We start from the raw sequence: 19,776 nt of genomic DNA, 5'->3' as shown, positions 1-19,776 counted from the left end.
TGAGGCTACCTAAGGCTTCATGATCATCTGACAAAATTCCCTCCCTATGAAAAAAGGGAGAAAGGTTACAAACAGTATCTTTTACTGGAACCTGGGTAATATATTTACATACTAGATCACCTTTCTCTTATATTCTTTTTCCTTAAGCAAAGAAATACTTTCATCAGTCTCTATATATACATATATATAGATAGATAGATATATACACACTACAGACCCACAGTGCACAGGCAAACAGTGGACCATACACTACCAGAACTCATGATTACTGAGTATGATTCTATACAGCTAGAGGATGCTGCTAATCAATATCCAAAAGTATTGAGACACTTTTTCAATATATGTACAGCCCCATAAAGTCTCTCAAAGAACACACACAAAGGATAATATACACACAGCCTGAGATTGTAGAGATGTCTCTTAAATACACCTAAGGGTCAAACATATCTTTTTCTTATCAACACCTTATTTCATGGCTTCTTACCTCTCCATCCAGGTTCAAATCACAGATTCTAAAAGAAGTCTATGTGATCTACTGCTATGGATGACTGAAAAACCTTAGGAAGAACTTGGGTAGGTATGGCTCATCGAGCTGTTGTGATTATGACTCACTAAGTGCTAGTTAGTGTGGTTCCATTCTTGCTACTAGACCTAAGGCAAGTTGGTGGCAATAGAAAGCTTTCCTGCCAGAGAAGTAACCATCTGTTGCTTTTTCTCCCGAGTTTGTCAGAGCATGAAGGCAGCTGGTCTCATCTGGGTGCAGACACTAGCTAGTACTTAGCTTACACAGGCTGTTCTGAGGAAGCCTCTATACAGATCCAGCTGCCGACAGCAAGGTTGATGCTGCAAAAGCAGGAAGGTAACAAGTACAATGCCAAAGAACACAAACGAGAATCACAAAGCTGTATTTTTGCATTTTGTTTCTTGGTTGTCACCCACAAGTTTTGCATTGAAAGACTCTAGAAAAAACAACTATATTTTTTAGGAATGTGAGTAACAATATATGGAACTGTATTGAGTCTATTTTATCAAATGATAAGTTTACAATTCAAAATATCACTTCGGTTTTTTCTCTCCTCTGTAAGGAAGGGAAAGCCAGGGTATCACGGAATGGTGAGGTTTGGAAGGGACCTTTAAAGACCATCTAAGTCCAATCCTGCTGCTAAAGCAGGACCACCTAGATCAAGTCACTCAGGAACACATCCAAATGGGTTCTGAAAACCTCCAGAAAAAGCCAGAGTAGAAAAAGCTGTGCATAACAGATATCTAAATCCCTGTGACTACCTCAATGTATTACAATCAGTTCCAATAACAGAAGAGCTAGAAACAGAAAAACTGTTCTGAAAATATATGCCCTGTATATTTGGTGGATAGATTCGAAACATCAAAATGTTCCTGTCACCAGAAAGAAAAGCTTACCATAAGTTCAGATGATGTCCTCTTCAGCAATCTAATGCTCTGATTTAAAGTGCTCTATTAGAAAGGAAGAGGGACAAAAAGAAGGTTGAAGTCATTACTACAGGTAAAAGCCTACGTGCTTTAACATTATATACATGCTTTGATCTTCTATAATGATGTTGTTTCTCATACCACACATGACATTATATTTAGTAACGATAGTTTTATTAAAACTTGTATATCGTGGTTTTAATCACTGAATCAATATTTCACTGACAGCACTAAGAAGTTATGAAGTATGTACAGGAAGACTTCAGATTTAACTAAAGTTAGCAACTATAAATTGAGTAAGATTTATGGGGAGATAAGAGAGAAAAGCTAAAATCAGAACCAAGTTTTCAGAGAAATCTATATTGTGCAATTTCAGAAGGGAAAAAGCACTTACCCTAGCTTTAACATATTTCTTGACAGTCAGTTTTGTAAAAGGAAAAAGAGATGAGAATAATTAGGAGTTAATTAGGAAAGAATAGCATAGAATCAGAGTGGAACAGAACACCTAATGCTTTTCTACAAGAGCACTTTCCTAAGAGCAGAAATACTGTATCACATGCTAGGACAAACTCAAAGTCTTCATGTTATATTAGAAGGAAAAGTAACACTTGTCATGTATAAGATTCACAGCTTGATACTATACAAATCAGTGTCTGCCAAATCCTCTCACATCTGTTACAGCATCAATGAAAAAGATATTTCTTTGGCTTTGATTACCACTGTCAGAAGTTTCCAATTCCAGTCCTGTTATTTGAATGCTCTGAGAAATGAAGTGTGAAAGTGAAAACTGCTTTTATTACTGAAGATAAATAGTAAGCAGAAGAGAAAATGAGTATTTTAGAGTCAGAATTTTGTTGAGATCTCACCAGCTTCTCTTTTTATTAATATTAATCACAGAAAAATAAAGGGTAAGAAAAAGGCCATGACTTTAGACAGGAAAAGTATTTAACATACTTTAACCAGATTAGTCTTCAGCAACACAGTGCAATCTGTGCTTATATAATAGCAAAAGTCCAGCTTTCTAAATTGTACTTAAGAGATTTAGAAATTTGTATTTCCTACAAATAGGTTTTAATATTGCTTTAATATTTTACCATAGCTTGCTCTAGTGGAACGACTTGCTGGTTATGAATCACTCGAATGTTGTTTGCGTGTCCTTTTAAGGCATTTTCCAGTGCTCCTTTTGGCTGCAAAAAATGCAATTATGCAGTATTGTTCAGTAGTCTCAAAGCTTCCCAACAAAGCAAAAAGCAATGAAAGTTGCACATTATACTCATCCACTGCAGAACAGTTGACATTAACAACAGGATATGGCAAACTGAATTCCTCAACACAAGGAGGGAAAAAAAATCGTCATATTAATAACTGAAACCTCAGCAACCAAAACAGATATATTATACTGCTTTTCTGGCTATAACATTATCAACACAGATTTAACTGAAGAGCATTTTAACATGGTGCACTAAGTTATTTTAAATTCCATTCTCACTCTCCACAAGCCAGACTTCATTGCAAGAACTGTGCAGCACAGCACCCTGTCTGGAAGGGACATCTCTCCATCATGGCTTTTGCTGGGGGCACTGCGAGCATCACCCTGAGGCACTCTCTGCTTTCTGAGGGGCACTCTCTGCTTTCTGAGGGGCACTCTCTGCTTTCTGAGGGGCACCAAACTTGAACAATTTTCATGCAGTAATTTGAAAATACATCTGTGAAGGGTATTTCTCATTTTTGCAACTCCCACCTTTCAGTCAGAAGGTATGAGTTTGTGTCCCAATTTTCAAGTCCAAATGCCTGTCTGGAGCTCATACTTGTTGCACAACACTGTAAAATTTTATTTTACTCTCAGAAATATATTTCTTCTCCATTTCCTTTTGGTGGCAAAATCACTTGGCTCCCTGCATACACAGTGAACACACACTGCTAACTGTTCTGGAAATGTATTAATGGCATCTCCATGCTCAGAGACATGAAATGCTCATGTAAGCTGCGGTCACCGAGTAGCTTCAGGATGCTTCATCTCCTGCAGTGACAAGCTGAATTCACTCATTTAAGACCTGTGGGTAGTATTGCTCCCTCCTCCATACCCTGAACTCCTTCATTTCATGCAAGTTTTATTCCATTTGCTCCTTCCAGTGTAAAAGCATTTGTTCAACTTTGAAAAGGTGGCAGAAAAGTCAAACTGAATTTCTTAATCCAAAGTTCATAAATTCCAAACTTTTTTAGTTTACTTTCAATTGAATGATCTTGTAAACTTTCAGAACTATCACTAATAACATACCCAGATCATAAAATATACCTAGAAATCAGTATAAATCTAAAAACAATCTAACTTTTGTAACAGGTTGTATTGTTCTGGGGTTTTTTGTGTGTGAGGTTTGTTTTCTTTTAATAAACATCTAATAGATTACACTCCACAGCATCACAAGGAAGAAATAAAAGCATACACTGTGACAGAGAACATATTTAATGTTGTATTTTTATTTTCTATGAAGGAATTACTCTGCCTCACCTATTCTCAATTCTAATGCTTCCTTTAAACTCTTATCACAAAAAGTAATGAAAATCAGGCTACCAGCAGAACGTATTTTCCTTTACGGAGACATGTAGACTATACCTTGAAAGAGACATTTCAGAGGCAATTCTACATAAGACATCACATGTTTGAAGAATCTCAACTTTCATTTAGAACATAGCCCCAAAACAGCAAAAGCTCCCCACCTGTATAACCTTTGAAAACAGCATGGTAAAGATTGGACATGGAAGTATAGTGTGGCCAAAGCTATTGGTATCTGTCTGAGTTAGCAGACAACCTACATGGACAAAGAGGCAGTGTGCAGCTCACTGCTAGTTCTTGGGAAGGACTCTAACTACAATTCAAAACCACCACAAGCAGCCTCACCTTGACATGAGTGCATGTGTGGTAGGAAAAAATAAGTGTAACAAGTGTGATCTAATTATGCAAAAAGCTGGAGTAAACACCTCAGGAGCCTCTACTGGTGCCCTCCTCTCTCTGAAAGAGGGATGGATATCTGATAAATTCCAAACAGCACGGTCTCATTCTGCTGTCTGTGCCCCTCAGGAATCCAAGCAATAGAATAGCAGCAAAACTCGTCCTCCTGCATTGGTCTTGGGCCAGCGTCCAATCTAGAGTCTAACCTCACTTTGAAAAATACATACAAAGTGACCTTGACATGCACAAAAACATATCAACTGAATATTCACTATCTGTTAACACAGCTGTGTCATTCTGCACATTCATTTGCAGGCAATGTTTTAACTATACCCTCTGACCATTGACCATATGTCTGCATTCAAAATGCCCTTCAGAGCAGACAAGATCTCTTTGTGCATTTTCCCTTCACAATGGAGCTCCAGTTCTCATCAGAGCCCTGATAAGCTGCCATAGTATTAATTTTATTGCTGCTTACGAGATCTTCTGCTCACTAACTGAAAGGAAATGATCTCAATTCATCTTTTCCATCATGATCTAACCAATTCTTCTGGGATTAGCTGGGACCCTAAACTGTAGACAGCGTGAACAGTGGAATCTAAGAAGTTACACTTTCAAAGTACAAATTAACATACAAAAATCAATAGTAATGTTTAAAATACAGCTCATAGGCAACACTGCTTTTGAAAGTTTCCTCTTTTGTGACGGTGCATCATGTCTGTGTCTGAAGTACAAGAATTCTGTCTGAATACTTGGCTATATATTTACACTTATGTAGTATATAAATGATACATTTTATGTACTTTTGTATTATTGAATTACACCTACCAGCTGGTCTGCTCTTGCTTCTAAATCGTTAGCAAATGACAGAAGATCAACCTTGGTAACACTTTTATTGATCTGAAACAAGATGGGAACAGTGCGGAAAGAAAAAGAGTAAGTTATTGCATATACAGACTGTTTGCACTTAACCACACCACTTACTTAATTTACTTTTTATTTCTTTAAATGTCTATAGACCTTAATTTCTGAAGTGCTTTGGCTCAAAATTTTGTGATTCTTGAAAACATACCCTTTCATAGAAGAACAGATTTTTTTCCATTTTGCCCATTGTTAAAGAAACATTTCACTTTTATGCTTTGTCCTAGTCGTGTCTCTAGTTTACTACTCACCTCTGTCAAATATGCTGCAAAGTTTATCCCTTCTATTCCTGAAGAGCTGAAATTCAGAAGATTCTCCTTCCCAATTTCATCCAGCAGAATGATTTTGCTGAGGTTTATCTGAATATGTTCAATTTTAAGTGCTACATCTTCTGTATACTGAGAGGGAAACAAAGCATAAAAGTAGTCTGTAACCAGTACATATTAGTCTACAGCTGCATCCCCTAAAGCACCTTGCTTTGCTGACTCACCACTTCCCATTGCAAAGAAGCATACATTGATTTTTGCTTATATCACTTTAATTTGATTAACTTTGATAGAATCCACCAGGTAATGTCCTCTCCCTCCAGCTTCCACACAGTCTAACCATGCCAAGTTGTAACCTACCTATGTGTCTTTCATACCACTGAATCATTTGCCTTCCACCTACATTTTATATAGGCTTTTCTGAATAGATGTTAATCCCTCCTAAGAGGAGACTGAGATGAAACAGAATTCCTTTCCCCTCAAGAAAAATGCTCCTTAAAAATGTTAAGTTCTACCCCAGGCCCTAATCTAGAGAATTCAGTATCTCAGTTGTAGCCAAAAGAGACAATGTCTCCATTGACCAAAGGACTGGAGGAGACTGTTCTCGATATGTTTAATGAGGACTAAAGACGACTTGCTTATTGTTAACCCTATTGTCTTCCTGCACTGCATCCAAATCTAAAATATTATCTGTCATGCACAAGCAATAGATGAGGAATCTGGGAATCTGACTTCCCAGCCTCTACCACTAGTCCAATGCAAAAACTCCAACAAATTTTCCCCTTTAGTAAACCTTCCCTGTTCATTTTGTTTATTCTTTGGGACAGAGACTGTCTCTATTAAGTGTGGGTACAGTGCCTGGCAGAACAGAAAAAGTAGATCCCCTAGAGGTTGCTGTAATGAAGGTCAGTACTCCAAGGCAACCTCAAAATTAGTACAAGCGTGTCATGACAATGCAGTCATGCATTATTACAGCTAAACTTAAAAGATTTTATTTTATCCCAACCTGTTCCCACTGAAATCATAACTACTCATAGATGCGTAGCATATCATATTCTAGATCAACACAAAACTGTATGGAATCAGAAGAGAACACACCAAGAAAGGCATTTATGTAAACAGCAAAACTCTCACTAAACAGCATACGCAGCCTTTGGAAGACGTTACACTCAAATCTTCTACAGGAGTTTCAAAATTAACAACAACGTAATTATCAACACCCATTAAAAAAGTCCATCAGAAAACCTTCCATGGTCCCCTGGGACTGACAAAGAATATGTTATTTGTAAACAGATTTCTTTCCTTCTGACTAGCTTGGATGGTTCTTGCCTCCTTGCAGGATGCATTGCATACAAACTCCCAAATCCCACAAAACTCAGACATGTTGTACTGTGTTTGAGGGCATACACATCTCCAGCCTTCAAGATGAATCCTGCACTCACTCATACTTTCTTTACTTACCATACTAATATTTAGAAATTCATTGATATTGAAGAGGTGCTCTAGGTGAAGGGAAGTATAAATTCCTTTGTTTTCCTTGCAATCACTATAAAAATAAAAATATATACTTCAGCCTAAAGACCACCTTGAGGACCAAGTGTTAAGAGAATGAGTAACCATGTTTTCATATTGTTAGAAAATCAGTCCTTTAACATAATTAAGTTCTGACTATATTTTTTGAAGCTCAGTCTATAAGAAAGCAAGTAATTAATAATTCCTGCTGTTCTCAAAGATGCAAAATGGTTTATTAAAGAGCTCAACTAGTATCATTATACAATATTACACTAAGACTACATATAATAATAATAATGTGTAATAACTGAGAGAAAATTGCTTTCACTACTGATTCACTGGAAAATCAAACTGTTTTCTGGAACACATACATTTTTCACATGTGTTTGAAATACGAAGACTAGAAGACAACACAAAAACAGTATGTATAAATTGAATTAAATCTTGACTATAACTTTAATACCTGTAAACTTTTTCAAAAGTCAAGTTAATATTTGGATTTTTAAACAGAATGCCAGAAAGATAGTTTTTCCAGTGCTGATTTAGTAAGTAGGGAGTATCCAAAACCTAGAAGACAAAATTCAGTAATGTTACTAGATTTTCAAGTTATTATTTTATTCATGTGAGATTTTTGGATGCATACCCACAGTTAAGCTTATCACCTTCTAAAGGGAAGATAAGCAAAACAGAAAATTCAACCTCTCTGGTGCAGAAAGTGCATATTAAAGCTTCACATTACCAAGAAATGCTGAATCACAGAAAAAATTGTTTCCCAAGGAGGACAGGCATGCAGTATTTGCAAAGTAATTTAAACCAAGAGAGGATGAATGTCTTTATTGAGCGTGTAAAGGGAAAGTAAAACCAGGTGTAAACTCATTTGAAGTGTCCCATAGAAAATAATATGCCATACATATTACAAGATGATCAGGACACATGGGGATGCTATTTATTGTTTAGTAACATGAATAACTTCACCTTGAACAAAGTTTTATCTTCAAAGGGCTCACAAACCAGTTTTTCTACATTTCCACCCGTGACAAAAGTGAACACCACTATGATCATCAGCACCCAGGAGAAAAGAAAACTGAATCCAACACCACTGAAAAAGAAATAAGTTGATTAAGTTTTTGCTTCCTAAGAACAGACATACATATATTTCTGGCAACAGGGAAGCCAACAGTTAGCTGCTGTAACAGACATCTGAAAGCCAGGAGATGGCTGAAATACTTTCATTTTCCAAATATGTTCTTGCCCTCTGAAACATATCACAAGATGTTTCAGTCCTGTAAAGTTTTCAGCTACAGTACCTCTAAATGTTCATATCTGCATTGTGCATGCAAGTCTTTTAAGAGTCAAGTTTAAGAGCCACAAAAGCATATGTTTTTTTTTTAAATTCAGCTCTAGCTTTGTGCTCTCAAAAGAGTTTTAGACAGATTTCAGGTGAAATCTTCTCTTGTGCCCAGCAGAAGTGTTATTAAACCAGTACTGGGAACTTTAAAGAGCAACCCCAAAACTCCTGAAGTGCTCTGAGAAAGTCAAGTCTTCTCTCCTCAGGCGGCTGCTCTTTCAAGCAAATGCTCAAGTGTATTAAAAAGCTAAGGATTCCTTTAAGTTTTCGACTATTTGTTCTCAGTTTTTGCAATTTCCAAATAGGCACACAAAGTAATTAGCTATAGTACTCACCTTAAAACAAGGTTTTATCATCCTTCAGCTGTGATCCTCAGTGAAAAGAACAACACAAAAACCCCAAGTCCTTCAGTGGGTTATGGGTTGGGGTTCTGGGGAGTTTTTTCAGCATATGTACATAGGTAACAAATTATTTTCATGTATATGTCCTTCAAAATCAAGAAATACAACATTCTACAGGTACTTTTGCTTTATTTTTCACCAATAAGTGAAACTTACGCCATAAGAAAGTTTCCTCCAGTGTTGGAGATGCAGCCTCTGGTTGTTGGAGAAGCATGTTTATCATAACCACAGGTGCCACATAGCAATCCAAGAAAGTAAAAGACCACAATCAGGACCACCATGCAGCACAGAATGAGACAACCCAGCCATCTAAGGAATAAAAGCCAAAGCGCTTGGTTATTAGTATGCAAGGAACACACTGCAGAGCTGCAGAATACACCAGGCAATATGATATTCCCAACTGGTCTACTCCCGGTTCTGAGTAATAAACATTCAAAATGAAAAAAAATTATTTTCCTACACTAGCATATATTTTGTGACAGAACATAATCACTGTTGGATTATAGATAGCTGCCACTGAAAGGCTGAGGAAGAACAAGGTATTCCCAACATCAGTTTCTGCAGGTGGACCATACTTAAGTGTGAAAGGGATACAAGCAGAGCAAACAATGACTCAGAGGAGGAAGATGCTCAAACAGTAATTTATTCAAGAGACAGACAACAGAGCTAGTGAAGGATCTGGAGAACAAGTCTGATGAGGAGCTGCTCATCAGAGTCCGGAGAAGAGGAGGCTGACAGGAGATATCATCACTCTCTACAGCTACCTGAAAGGGGGTTTTAGTGAGGTGGAAGTCAGTCTCTTCTCTCCAGTAATGAATGGCAGGACAAGAGGAAATGGGCTCAGGTTGTACCAGGAAAGTTTTAGATCAGACATTAGGAAGAAGGATTGTTAAGCATTGGAACAGGATGCCCAGGGAGGTGGGGGAGTCACCATTTGAACATACTTAAAAGATGCACAGATGAGGTGCTGAGGTATTTTCCAACTGCAATGGTTCTGTGATTATAGGATCAAGTGAAGCACTAAAATGTAGGAAGAACTTAAATGAGTTTGAGGACTGAAATGACTATATCTGGACACAGTTAAAAGGCATAAAATGAAAAGCTCTATGCTTCACAGTTTGAGACTATTACTCAATTATGGGAGGCACACAAGTCTCAAATAGAAAGAATACCTGTGCGATCAACCCATGCATACAAAAGATAAGTACCACGCCAGTAGGAACAAGTATGGATGTGCAAAGACTTACAAGGTGTGGAACACAATATCTGCTACTTCTCTGCAGTAGAAAAGGTGGAGTAAAACAGGATTGGCTTCAAGGCCTCTCTGGTCCTGAGATATCACAGCTTACTGGGAACTCTACAAAAACAAGCCCTAAGAAGCCACTCTGGTACTGTGAAACAATCCATTCATTTATGCACTGCATCTTCTACATGTATCCATGTTTATCCTTCCTGAAAAAGACCTGCAGGCTTACAGAGTAGAAACTTCCTCTTGCTCTTAAAGTGGAACACTACCCAGCTACAGTTTTGGCTTCTACCAACATGCCAGTAACACATGCCTTATAGTATCTTTGTTTCACTGTGTTCATCATTAATAGCTGAAATGCCTTTACAGAACATTAAAACATTACAAAGTATTAACAACAAGTAACACTTTGCTTTGGCCTTTCTACATACCTGTAGAAATCATACTGCTCCACTACTGGAAAATAATCTTGAACGTATGCTTCACTCTGTGTTAGATATATTGTCAAATCTGCTAAAATCTTCTGAACAGGGAGCGTTTTTGCAAAGGTAGTGATATTTGCACCAATGGATTCCAACACATTTTTGATATCTAAAAGAATAAACACATTGCACTGTTACAGATTCATAAAAGAAACTTACATTCTGTGTATGTATTATAAAATGTTATTAAGCCATTTGCCACAAATAAGAAGCAAGCCATGAAAACAAGCATGAAGAAGGGACAAGCAGGCAACAAAAAACACTGAGCTTCAAATTAACACAATGGCATTTTAAAATATGTCTTTATTTTTAGCATTCAGTTTAATGACGAAAGATGTAGATGTTGAGCCAGAGTTCCTTTCTTTAGAATGAGTGTGTCCCTTTTTATCTAGCCAGCTTAAATCTTGCACTTTATGCAATATTGCAAATGGCGACACCAAATAAGACAATTAGCCACTAAGTTTACATAGGAGAAGATCAAAATCTATTTAAACTCAATCCCGTGGGAATACAATACAGTGAAAGAAATTAGACTGTCTATATTGAGAATCTAAACTCATTATTTTCAATATTTTAATAAGATTACTTAAATTAATTCCAATTAGTTAGTAACACTCTTGAGATAATGACCCTTTATGCCATTTTTTCCTCAAATTGTGAATGAACGTGCTACTCTACACTTACAGTTCATATACACACTATCTAGATACACAAAAATATGATTAATTCACTTATTACACATATTGTCTATTTGTAAAATATAGTTTCTGTTTACTCTTCCTCTTCCTTCAACTGGAATATTCTTGAAAATAGTAGGATGAGGAGGTTGCTATATGGTAGTAAACACCTTCCTCTAACAACTGGACAAGCTTTTGGCTGTTTTGATGTTTACTCTAAATTCAACCAGGCACCAAAACACTCTTCTTTTAAAAGTTTATAAATAAATGCTTTTTTTCTTTTCTGATACATTTATTTTTTTAATTTGCTTTGTAACTCAAACTTGGTTTTTATAAAAATAAAAACCCCAACAATTTATAAATAGATAAATTAAGATGGCTTTTCTGTATTTATGCATATTAGCAGATACATGAAACAAGTAAATCTGCACTAGCTTTCCTAATTAAAAGAGTAACATCAGTTTTAGAAAGCTGGCTCATTTTAGGCAAGTTCACACAGTATGCTATGCTTGTATACATACTGTGTTTCATTTTGCCTAGGAGAAAGGAAAAAAAACAAAAGAAAACAAAAACTTACAAGGAACAGCTTTTTATATATGCAGAACAGGTCCAAAATGCAAGAATAAAAATTGAAACAGATTAGTATACATACACTATAATGCATTTTACTCAAATATGAAGCATCCAGGTACCATCAAAAAGTAACAGCGTAGAACTCAAGCAACAAAACAATTAATACATTTATATTATCCTTAAGGTATATTTTTACCACTCCTTTGCCCTCCACTATATTTTTATACAACAGAAGATAGGTTGAGTTTTTAGAACATTACACTCCTATATACATCATAGATATATTGGTCAAAGAAAATTAGCTTTTCAACCAAATAAAGAGAAGGCATCAGTATGCACTTGGGATCCCAAAATTTCTCATCACTTGAGCAGTAAAAAGCCTAACAAATAAAACTCCTCCATAAAACACCATATGGTCTATTTTTAGATTTAATTCTGGCTCCTCATTAAGACACAGTTGCTTTCTATGGGGGTTTTTAAAAAATAAAATTGATGCAACAAAAGTTAAGTTTTACTCTCCTATTTTTAATGACCTTTAGCCCAGGAAATACACTACCAATAAAAGAAAACAACCAAAAAAAAAAATCAGTAAGTAGGAAAGACATCAACATTAAACAATTGAAGTGAAAAGACAGTCTGCCCTCACCTGATAAAATGTTCCTGGTTTGATTCACCACTAAATCCGGAGTATCATTAAATGCTGCATAACCCTGAGAATAGAAGTTGGATAATAAGTTTCTCATCACCAAATTGCTTGCAATCTTTCCTCTTTCATACAAGGAGTAAAAGCATATACACACTGAAATCTATGTGGTGGTAATACTAGAAAAAACCCACCTTTTTATCAATGCAGTTTGGAAAAGGTCAAAGCAAAAGAGGAACTCAAGTGTATTTCTGAGTCAGTTTGCTCTCCAGGATATAACTTGAAAAAAATTATCTAAATTTAAATATACAAGCATGAGCCACAATCATCTCAAATGTTCTAGTACTGCTGTCACTCAGATCTAACAGAGAGCTGTGAATGCACATACAAAGAACCACCATTGCATACTAGTGCAACTTCACAACTGCCTACTACCAGTTCTCTTTGCAATTCTATGCCTTCCGAACACGAAATTAATGTTATGATGAAATCCAACTGCCTCTAAAGACACTGCAGTGTTTTCTTCAGTGAGAAGCAGAAAGAAAGGGTCTAAACTGTGGAGACCAAGCTCAGCAGCTCATCTGGACAGAAAGAAGCAGTCAGAGGATGACTGAAGTCTTTCTGCAGGCTTGATCACTTGAGAAGCAGGCAGAGGTCTGAGTCCTCTATGCACAGTCTTTGCTTTCAAAAAGGGTTCTCTCTTCCTAGCAAATGTTTTCAGGTCACTAGATTTTTAAACTGCTCAAATTAAGCATTTTTTCCTAGGTGAAAATCATGGTGTTTTGTAGATATTCTTGCAAGAATACTAATCACATTAGATCCGGTGCATCAAATTTAGTATCAATACACACATGAAGAATTTGAAAGGCATACTTCAAAAAAGCTGGAACACAATACAACTTCTTGGGAGAGTGTGGATATTTTTTTTTCTTTAGTTTGAACCAAAAGAATACAGATCATGCTACCAGACCCATGTTTCTGCCTTTATTCTTTTTTTTTTTAAGGATTGTTCTTTCAAGTAGACAATTACCAATACGTTTTTGATCTGTACTATCCTAGGGATATAAAGCACTACAATCATAATTTCAAATATTAAATCTTGGTCAAACAGTGGAATAACAAGGAGAGATATCTACCACGAGGCTGGATAAGGCAGGATAAGATAATTCTGCTTGAGTAAGCCAAGGAAAAACAAGTGATTCACAAGTATGCGAGTTTATTAACTAAACAGTTTACAAGTCTATCGAGAAACATACCTTTTGAACCAGACTAGAAAGGTCTGTTCTTAGGACATCATTGACTTTCGCAAGCTGTGAACCCACTCCTGGCAACTAGAAAGCAAAAAGTGTTCTGGAGTCACTTCAGAGTAGTAGCCTTGCTAATTTTCTAAATATTTCAATGGTAAAGAAACTAGAAAGATGAAGTTGTCCTTCCCCTCTGCTGTGCCCTGGTGAGACCACATCTGGAATACCGCCTTCAGTTCTGGGCTCCCCAGTTTAAGAACAATAGAGAACTTCTGGAAAGAGTCCAGCAGAGGGCCACCAAAATGATGAGGTGAACGAAACAGCACTCTCCTAAAAAAAAAAGGCTGTGAGACCTGGGGCTGTTTAGCCTGGAGAAGAGAAGACTGAGGGAGGATCTTATCAATGCTTATAAATACCTAAAGGATGAATGTCGGGAGGATGGGGCCAGTTTTTTTTCCTGTAGTGCTCAGTGACAGGACAAGGGTAAAAGTTGAAACACAGGAAGTTCCATTTGAACATAAGAAGGAATTTCTTTCCTGTGAGGGTGAGGGAGCCCTGGCACAGGCTGCCCAGGGAAGTTGTGGAATCTCCTTCTTGGGAGGATTCCAAAACTCGCCTGGATGTGTTCCTGTGCAACCTAATCGAGGTAAATCTGCTTTAGCAAGGAGTTGGAATGGATGATCTCTAGAGGTCCCTTCCAACCCCTACCATTCTGTGATTCATAGCAGAATCTTTCTAGCACACTCCTGAAACCTTTGCAGTACAAAAGCAAAGCTTATCCTCAGCATTTTCGAGAGAGCAGGTTATTTCACTGCCCAGAGCAGCACTTCAACATAGCTGCTTCACACATATTCCATCCTCTTCTACACAAAACATGAAAACAGTGCCTGGAATTACCCAGAAACACAGAATAAGGGAAGGTCACTTATCTTACAAGTGAGAGTACACACTGTACGCATTAAGTTGCAGAGACATTACTGGGCTTATTCAAGGCAATCACACTGTAACAGTCTGAAAAATATCCTCTTACCCCACTAAAGTTGGCATTGATGTTCAGCTGATTTAATGAATTCCTGATGATATTGCAAGTTGAGGCAGCCTGAGCCGCAGTGCATGCAGAATCATTGAGGGTGTTGCTTAGATGCATTTTAACGTCTGTCAAGTTTGCATGAAGCCTCTCTGTTCCCTCCTGCAAAACCTCTACAGATACACTCACATTCTCCAGTGCTTCCTTCGTTTCTCTGATAGCTGCAAGGATGTGAAGTTTTTGGAAAAGAATCTTTAGTTAGAAACCAGTCTATACATACAGTCCTGAAGATAAAGTGCATTTGTGTAAATGCTACAATATTCCTAACAATATTGATTTCAATAACCCTGCCTTCCTCCCAGAAAATCTTCTACCACAGAAAACCTATTTATTGCACATAAAAGTACATCACTTACGTCTTCCTACAAACAAATGAATGTGCTTGGGCTACTTTTACTGTGATTCTATTCACTTCCCAGATTACTCTTTTCTACCTTTTCCCCTACAGCTCCTTAATCAGTGGTCTCAGTAATGAACTTTAACACTTGGTCATTAGAAATTAGAAGAAAACCCACAGTATTTTCAGTATTTTGTTTACAATCCAACTCACAAGTTATGGAGCTGCAAGATGAAAGGGAAAGAGATCATGTTGCATCAGGCAAGCATTAATGACTGTTGAACACTGTCTGGCTTTAGATTTCATCCCAATCATACCAAACAAACAAAAAAATCCCACTGAACAGGTGTTTAATACACAAAATCCAACACAGATACAACTAAAAATTCACAAGTTACAAAGTGCACTTGACACAACACAAGGTTTATCATATTTGTTTACCTTTGATAGCCCTTTCCACTTTGACTTCAAGACAAATAAGGGAAATAAAGCAAAAAAGGAGAATGATGACGAGTAAATGAGAAAAAACTCATGGGTAAAAAAAACACAAAGTGACAACTTCAAAGATGCTTTTCCCTTTGCTCTATAAGCTGTACCTGACTCCTGAAAAGAAACTCTTAAATAGAAAAAATAAAGGAATATTTTCTTTACAGGGAAATAGAATTATCATAAGCAATGCTAAACATGATGACATTATGACTAGCAGTCTCATAACACACTTGGTCGTATACAGGACAAGGCCATTGTGTGTTCATTCCCTGACATGTTGAAGATTAACTTGCAAAGACCTATGGACAGCTCTTAAAGCACAGTCTTCCTAATCTCCCTTATGCTCAATGGAAAGGGACAACAACCTGGAGCATAGAATTTGGATTTCATCTGGATTCCAGTCTTCAATGACTGCCAAAAATTCAGTATCAACAATAGTACAGAATTCTTGAATTAGTTTTTAAATATATTTATAAGCCTTAAAATATCTGAAACCTTCAGTTGAAAAGAAATATCAAGGGATGCAGAGAAATGGTAAGTTGAATCATGGTACTGCATAAAGTCATCCCATGCCGTGCACTAGACAGATGATGTCTGTCTTACCATGGCAACAGAACTTTAGTACAACAATATGTACATCTTTACCTCCTGCCATTGTCAGAGCTGCATCAAGTGCGGGCCGTACTTCTCTTCCCAGCTGTTCTTGAACTCTGCTCCCAAGCAAAGGTCCAACATCTGTAGTATGGAGAGATTAAGAAAAGCCATTACATACTACTTAAGCTACTTTTTAGCATAGGTGCTGTCAGACTCTTACTCAAAAAAGTATACATATGTTATTAAAATTTCCGTAAGGCCTGAAAATCAGAACTTAGTGACATAAGACAACAGAGGAACACAGTTTTCCTTTAGCTTGCCAGAGACCTATAAACGAAAGTAGTAAATCATAATATGGTAGAGAACATTCATTAGCACGTGACCATATAGGTAAACACACATAACGTTTCAACAAGCTCCAAGATAAGTACTTGATTGCATTAACTACTTTTTTAGAAACACATGTTTTTTTCCCCCACAATCTATCTTAAAGATGTCCAACACCTGGACAGGAATTCTGTGGTACAGTCTTTCATTACACACTATGTTTGCATAGCATAAGAGAAACTAGAAAACAGATTCTTCTCCTCTTCCTCATGTATCCAGCAATACTGAGGTCACCCACAACCCTGACCTGCCACCAGTCATCTCTGCTGAAATCTCTTCAGCGTGTTAAGCGCATGTCTCCAGCCCCTGTCCCCTGACACAGTGCACTCAGCACTGATGCTTCATTCTTACCCATACCTATCCCAGCCTCCAAACCCTCCTGTCTCATTGCCCACAAACAGAAATGAAGCTCAGTTCTACAAGATGACAAAGGCCAAGCAGAGTTTGGTGAAGCATCTTAACAATTGCATCCTTTTGGGCAGTTGTTAGGCCCCCTCAATTTTCAGGTCATGGTAAACAGCTTTTTGAGTTTTTTGCTGTTGATGAGATGGGAATACTGCATGGTACAGAAGCATCCATTACTGTCAGCACTGTCATGTCTGGCTTGGGATGAGAAGCAGAAAACAGCCTTCAGCATTTCCTTAGGGTGGGCAAACTGAACTCATCTACATTTCACTTGAGATTTATGTTACTGTTGATTCCCTTAGAATGAAATCTTTTTGTTCCCAGGTGTCACACAGTTAATTCTGGTATTTCAAAGAAAATAAAAGCTATCTTTATTTATTGATGAGCACTCCAATCATAGATCCAGCTAGGCTCCTGTTAACTAACATATTACATTGGCATTGACAACAAATAAATATTTAATTTGAAAGTTTGGTTTGGAGTGCTGGGGAAGATACAAGCTACTACTTGAAAAGCAGGCATCAAATTATCTTTATTATTATTATTATTGACTTAAAGATGACAAACATATATTTTTAGACCAGAGTGTTCCTGCTCAGAATTAAGGAGGAGGACTATGTAGCTGCTGCTACTGCTACTTTTGCAAGAATCATAGTGTCACAGAGACAAGACACTTTGACCTCAGGGTATACCAAAGTGCCCGCACTGAAAACTACCTTTAAATACATTTTAAACCTAGCCAGAAGCATAGATTCTGGGCATAAGTTAATTTGGGATAAATGGCATGCTGCCACAATTGCACAGTTTGATCCCAGCAACAATTTTCTTTCAATGGTTTAGTATTTCTGTTTTTTACTTCAGTCTGAAATGAAGACCTATACACATTTATTAACACCTGCTAACAATGCATCTTGAATTCTAATCTGCACTAAATATGGCCAGTACTTTCTACTATTGGTTTTGGAAAGTGATTTTTAAGTGAAAAAAAAAATCTGTGGTTTGCTTGTTTCTGCTATTAAGAGCTTTAAAAGATGACACCTTGTATTGTTATTGTGCTGAAGGCAAAGTGCAGCAGTTGTATTACAAGTTTCATTTTCCTGTTATCCACTTGTTCATTCTGAAGTGGCAAATATGATAAAGCTTGTATCTCAGCTTCTAGCTAAGTAGAAGACAATGGCATAATAAAAAAATAAACACAAGAGATCTCTCACTCGTTAGAACCATCAAAACAAGTAGTAGCTCTGTTCCTTGACTTTTGTCTTCACAGCTAAAAACTGAGGAATAATACTCCAAAAAAGTATTAAGTATTAGTGGTTAGTGAACTATAAAAAGAAAAATAAAATAATAGCTTGACTTATTGTATAAATAATTTAATAAAAGACTTTTATTTCAGAAAATAGTATACATTACATCAGCTCTGATGCATTTTATGTGAAGAGAACTTTAGGTTTTAGTCTCATTTACCACAGAACAGCACTTTGAAAAGCATGTTCTCATAAGTAAAATTTCACTTTGCATCATGAGCTATTTACATCACCTTACTCAAGTCTTTAAATCCACATTGCTAACTGCCTTTAATTCAAAGTACTTACTATTTAGGTCAGAGAGTGCTTTATCTTTAGTTGTGTTGTATTGGCTCACCAAGTAGTCAATTTGCTAAAAACAAGATGACAAAAAAGAACTATTAACATAACAAAAAAAAAGATAATGCCTTAAATAGTAAGTAATATTGCCACTTTGACCCAATCAAAATATTTTTGCCAATCCCCAAATCTTGCCTCTCCACTGTTTTCAGTTAACTAAGTATTTTTAAGTTGCTTGGCAGAACTGCACATAACAAATGATACCTTTAATTCGGAAATCTACTTAATTGGAACATCTATGGGCTAAATGAATCTGCTTGAAAGCGTTAAATAGCAGGAACTGCAACCCTATGAAGGCTTTGAGTCACTCGGGCCAACACAGTTTTGCAAGTCTTCATCTCTTCTTTGATTTTCTAGTGGCATTAGCTACTCCTTCCTGGAGAGACATGCAGCAAGTTGATGGGATGATAATTCTGAAGCAATTAACCAACCAGATGGGCTTGTATCTGGCAGCCTCTCAGAGCTTCTCTTGGCCCAAGAACAACTCGAGCTCTCGAAAGTCACTTTAACAGTATAAACCAACAATTTAGTTATCACCAGATCCTGGGTTTCAACAAAAGGCTATCAAAGAACCATCCCAAGTGGAATCTTATTATATCAACTTTGGAAAGATATTAAATAATCTTCATTAATTTCATCATGTTTAAAATAATACATTACAGATCCTACCCTGAGTTATAGTAATGGAAAAGCTAAAATGCTTGACAAACGGGGTTCCAATTTTAAACATGACTCAAATGTGTACCAAAGTGCATGTGGCTTGCAGTCTCAAACTTTCTGTGGAGTAAAGGTCACAATAACAGACAAGAAAACACTCTCAAACCAACCTATGGATCATACAGCAGAGGATGTAATTAAATGACAAAGTATGAGGCAGATGTCCTTTTCTAAAAAAGGGGAGAAAAATGAGTTTCTTACTAGGAAGGCTGTAGGTATATTTTTGTTTATTTGTTTGTCTTCCTAGGCTAACCCGAGGACTAAAATTCTGCAGGGCTACAGCTTTTGCACTGTCTCCAGCAGTGTCACAGAGAAAAGGCAGTTCTGTGTAACTAACACAGTGTTATCGCACAACACACAGTCTGCCAATCTTTTAGGCACGGACTCTTTAACACGAGTTCTTTT

General features: G+C 36.9%; 1 protein-coding gene across 1 annotated transcript in view; it reads right to left on the bottom strand.

Annotated features, from left to right (window-relative positions):
* Window positions 1–19,776, bottom strand: part of PROM1 (prominin 1) — a 63,159-nt gene that overhangs the window by 6,544 nt on the left and 36,839 nt on the right. The window contains exons 8-21 of the mRNA XM_061992482.1: window positions 18,604–18,667; window positions 16,271–16,360; window positions 14,743–14,960; window positions 13,725–13,799; window positions 12,472–12,535; window positions 10,525–10,684; window positions 9,004–9,156; window positions 8,074–8,197; window positions 7,562–7,665; window positions 7,048–7,132; window positions 5,572–5,718; window positions 5,228–5,299; window positions 2,544–2,636; window positions 1,420–1,473 (exon numbers count right to left, since the gene is read on the bottom strand). Of these exons, the coding sequence (XP_061848466.1) occupies window positions 1,420–1,473; window positions 2,544–2,636; window positions 5,228–5,299; window positions 5,572–5,718; window positions 7,048–7,132; window positions 7,562–7,665; window positions 8,074–8,197; window positions 9,004–9,156; window positions 10,525–10,684; window positions 12,472–12,535; window positions 13,725–13,799; window positions 14,743–14,960; window positions 16,271–16,360; window positions 18,604–18,667 (1,503 nt within the window). The remainder of the gene's footprint in view (window positions 1–1,419; window positions 1,474–2,543; window positions 2,637–5,227; window positions 5,300–5,571; window positions 5,719–7,047; window positions 7,133–7,561; window positions 7,666–8,073; window positions 8,198–9,003; window positions 9,157–10,524; window positions 10,685–12,471; window positions 12,536–13,724; window positions 13,800–14,742; window positions 14,961–16,270; window positions 16,361–18,603; window positions 18,668–19,776) is intronic.

The sequence above is a fragment of the Colius striatus genome, chromosome 3 (assembly GCF_028858725.1).
Source record: "Colius striatus isolate bColStr4 chromosome 3, bColStr4.1.hap1, whole genome shotgun sequence".
In the NCBI taxonomy this organism is placed as follows: Eukaryota; Metazoa; Chordata; class Aves; order Coliiformes; family Coliidae; genus Colius; species Colius striatus.
Note: the sequence above shows the minus strand (reverse complement) of the source record. Positions and strands in the feature narration are given on the sequence as shown.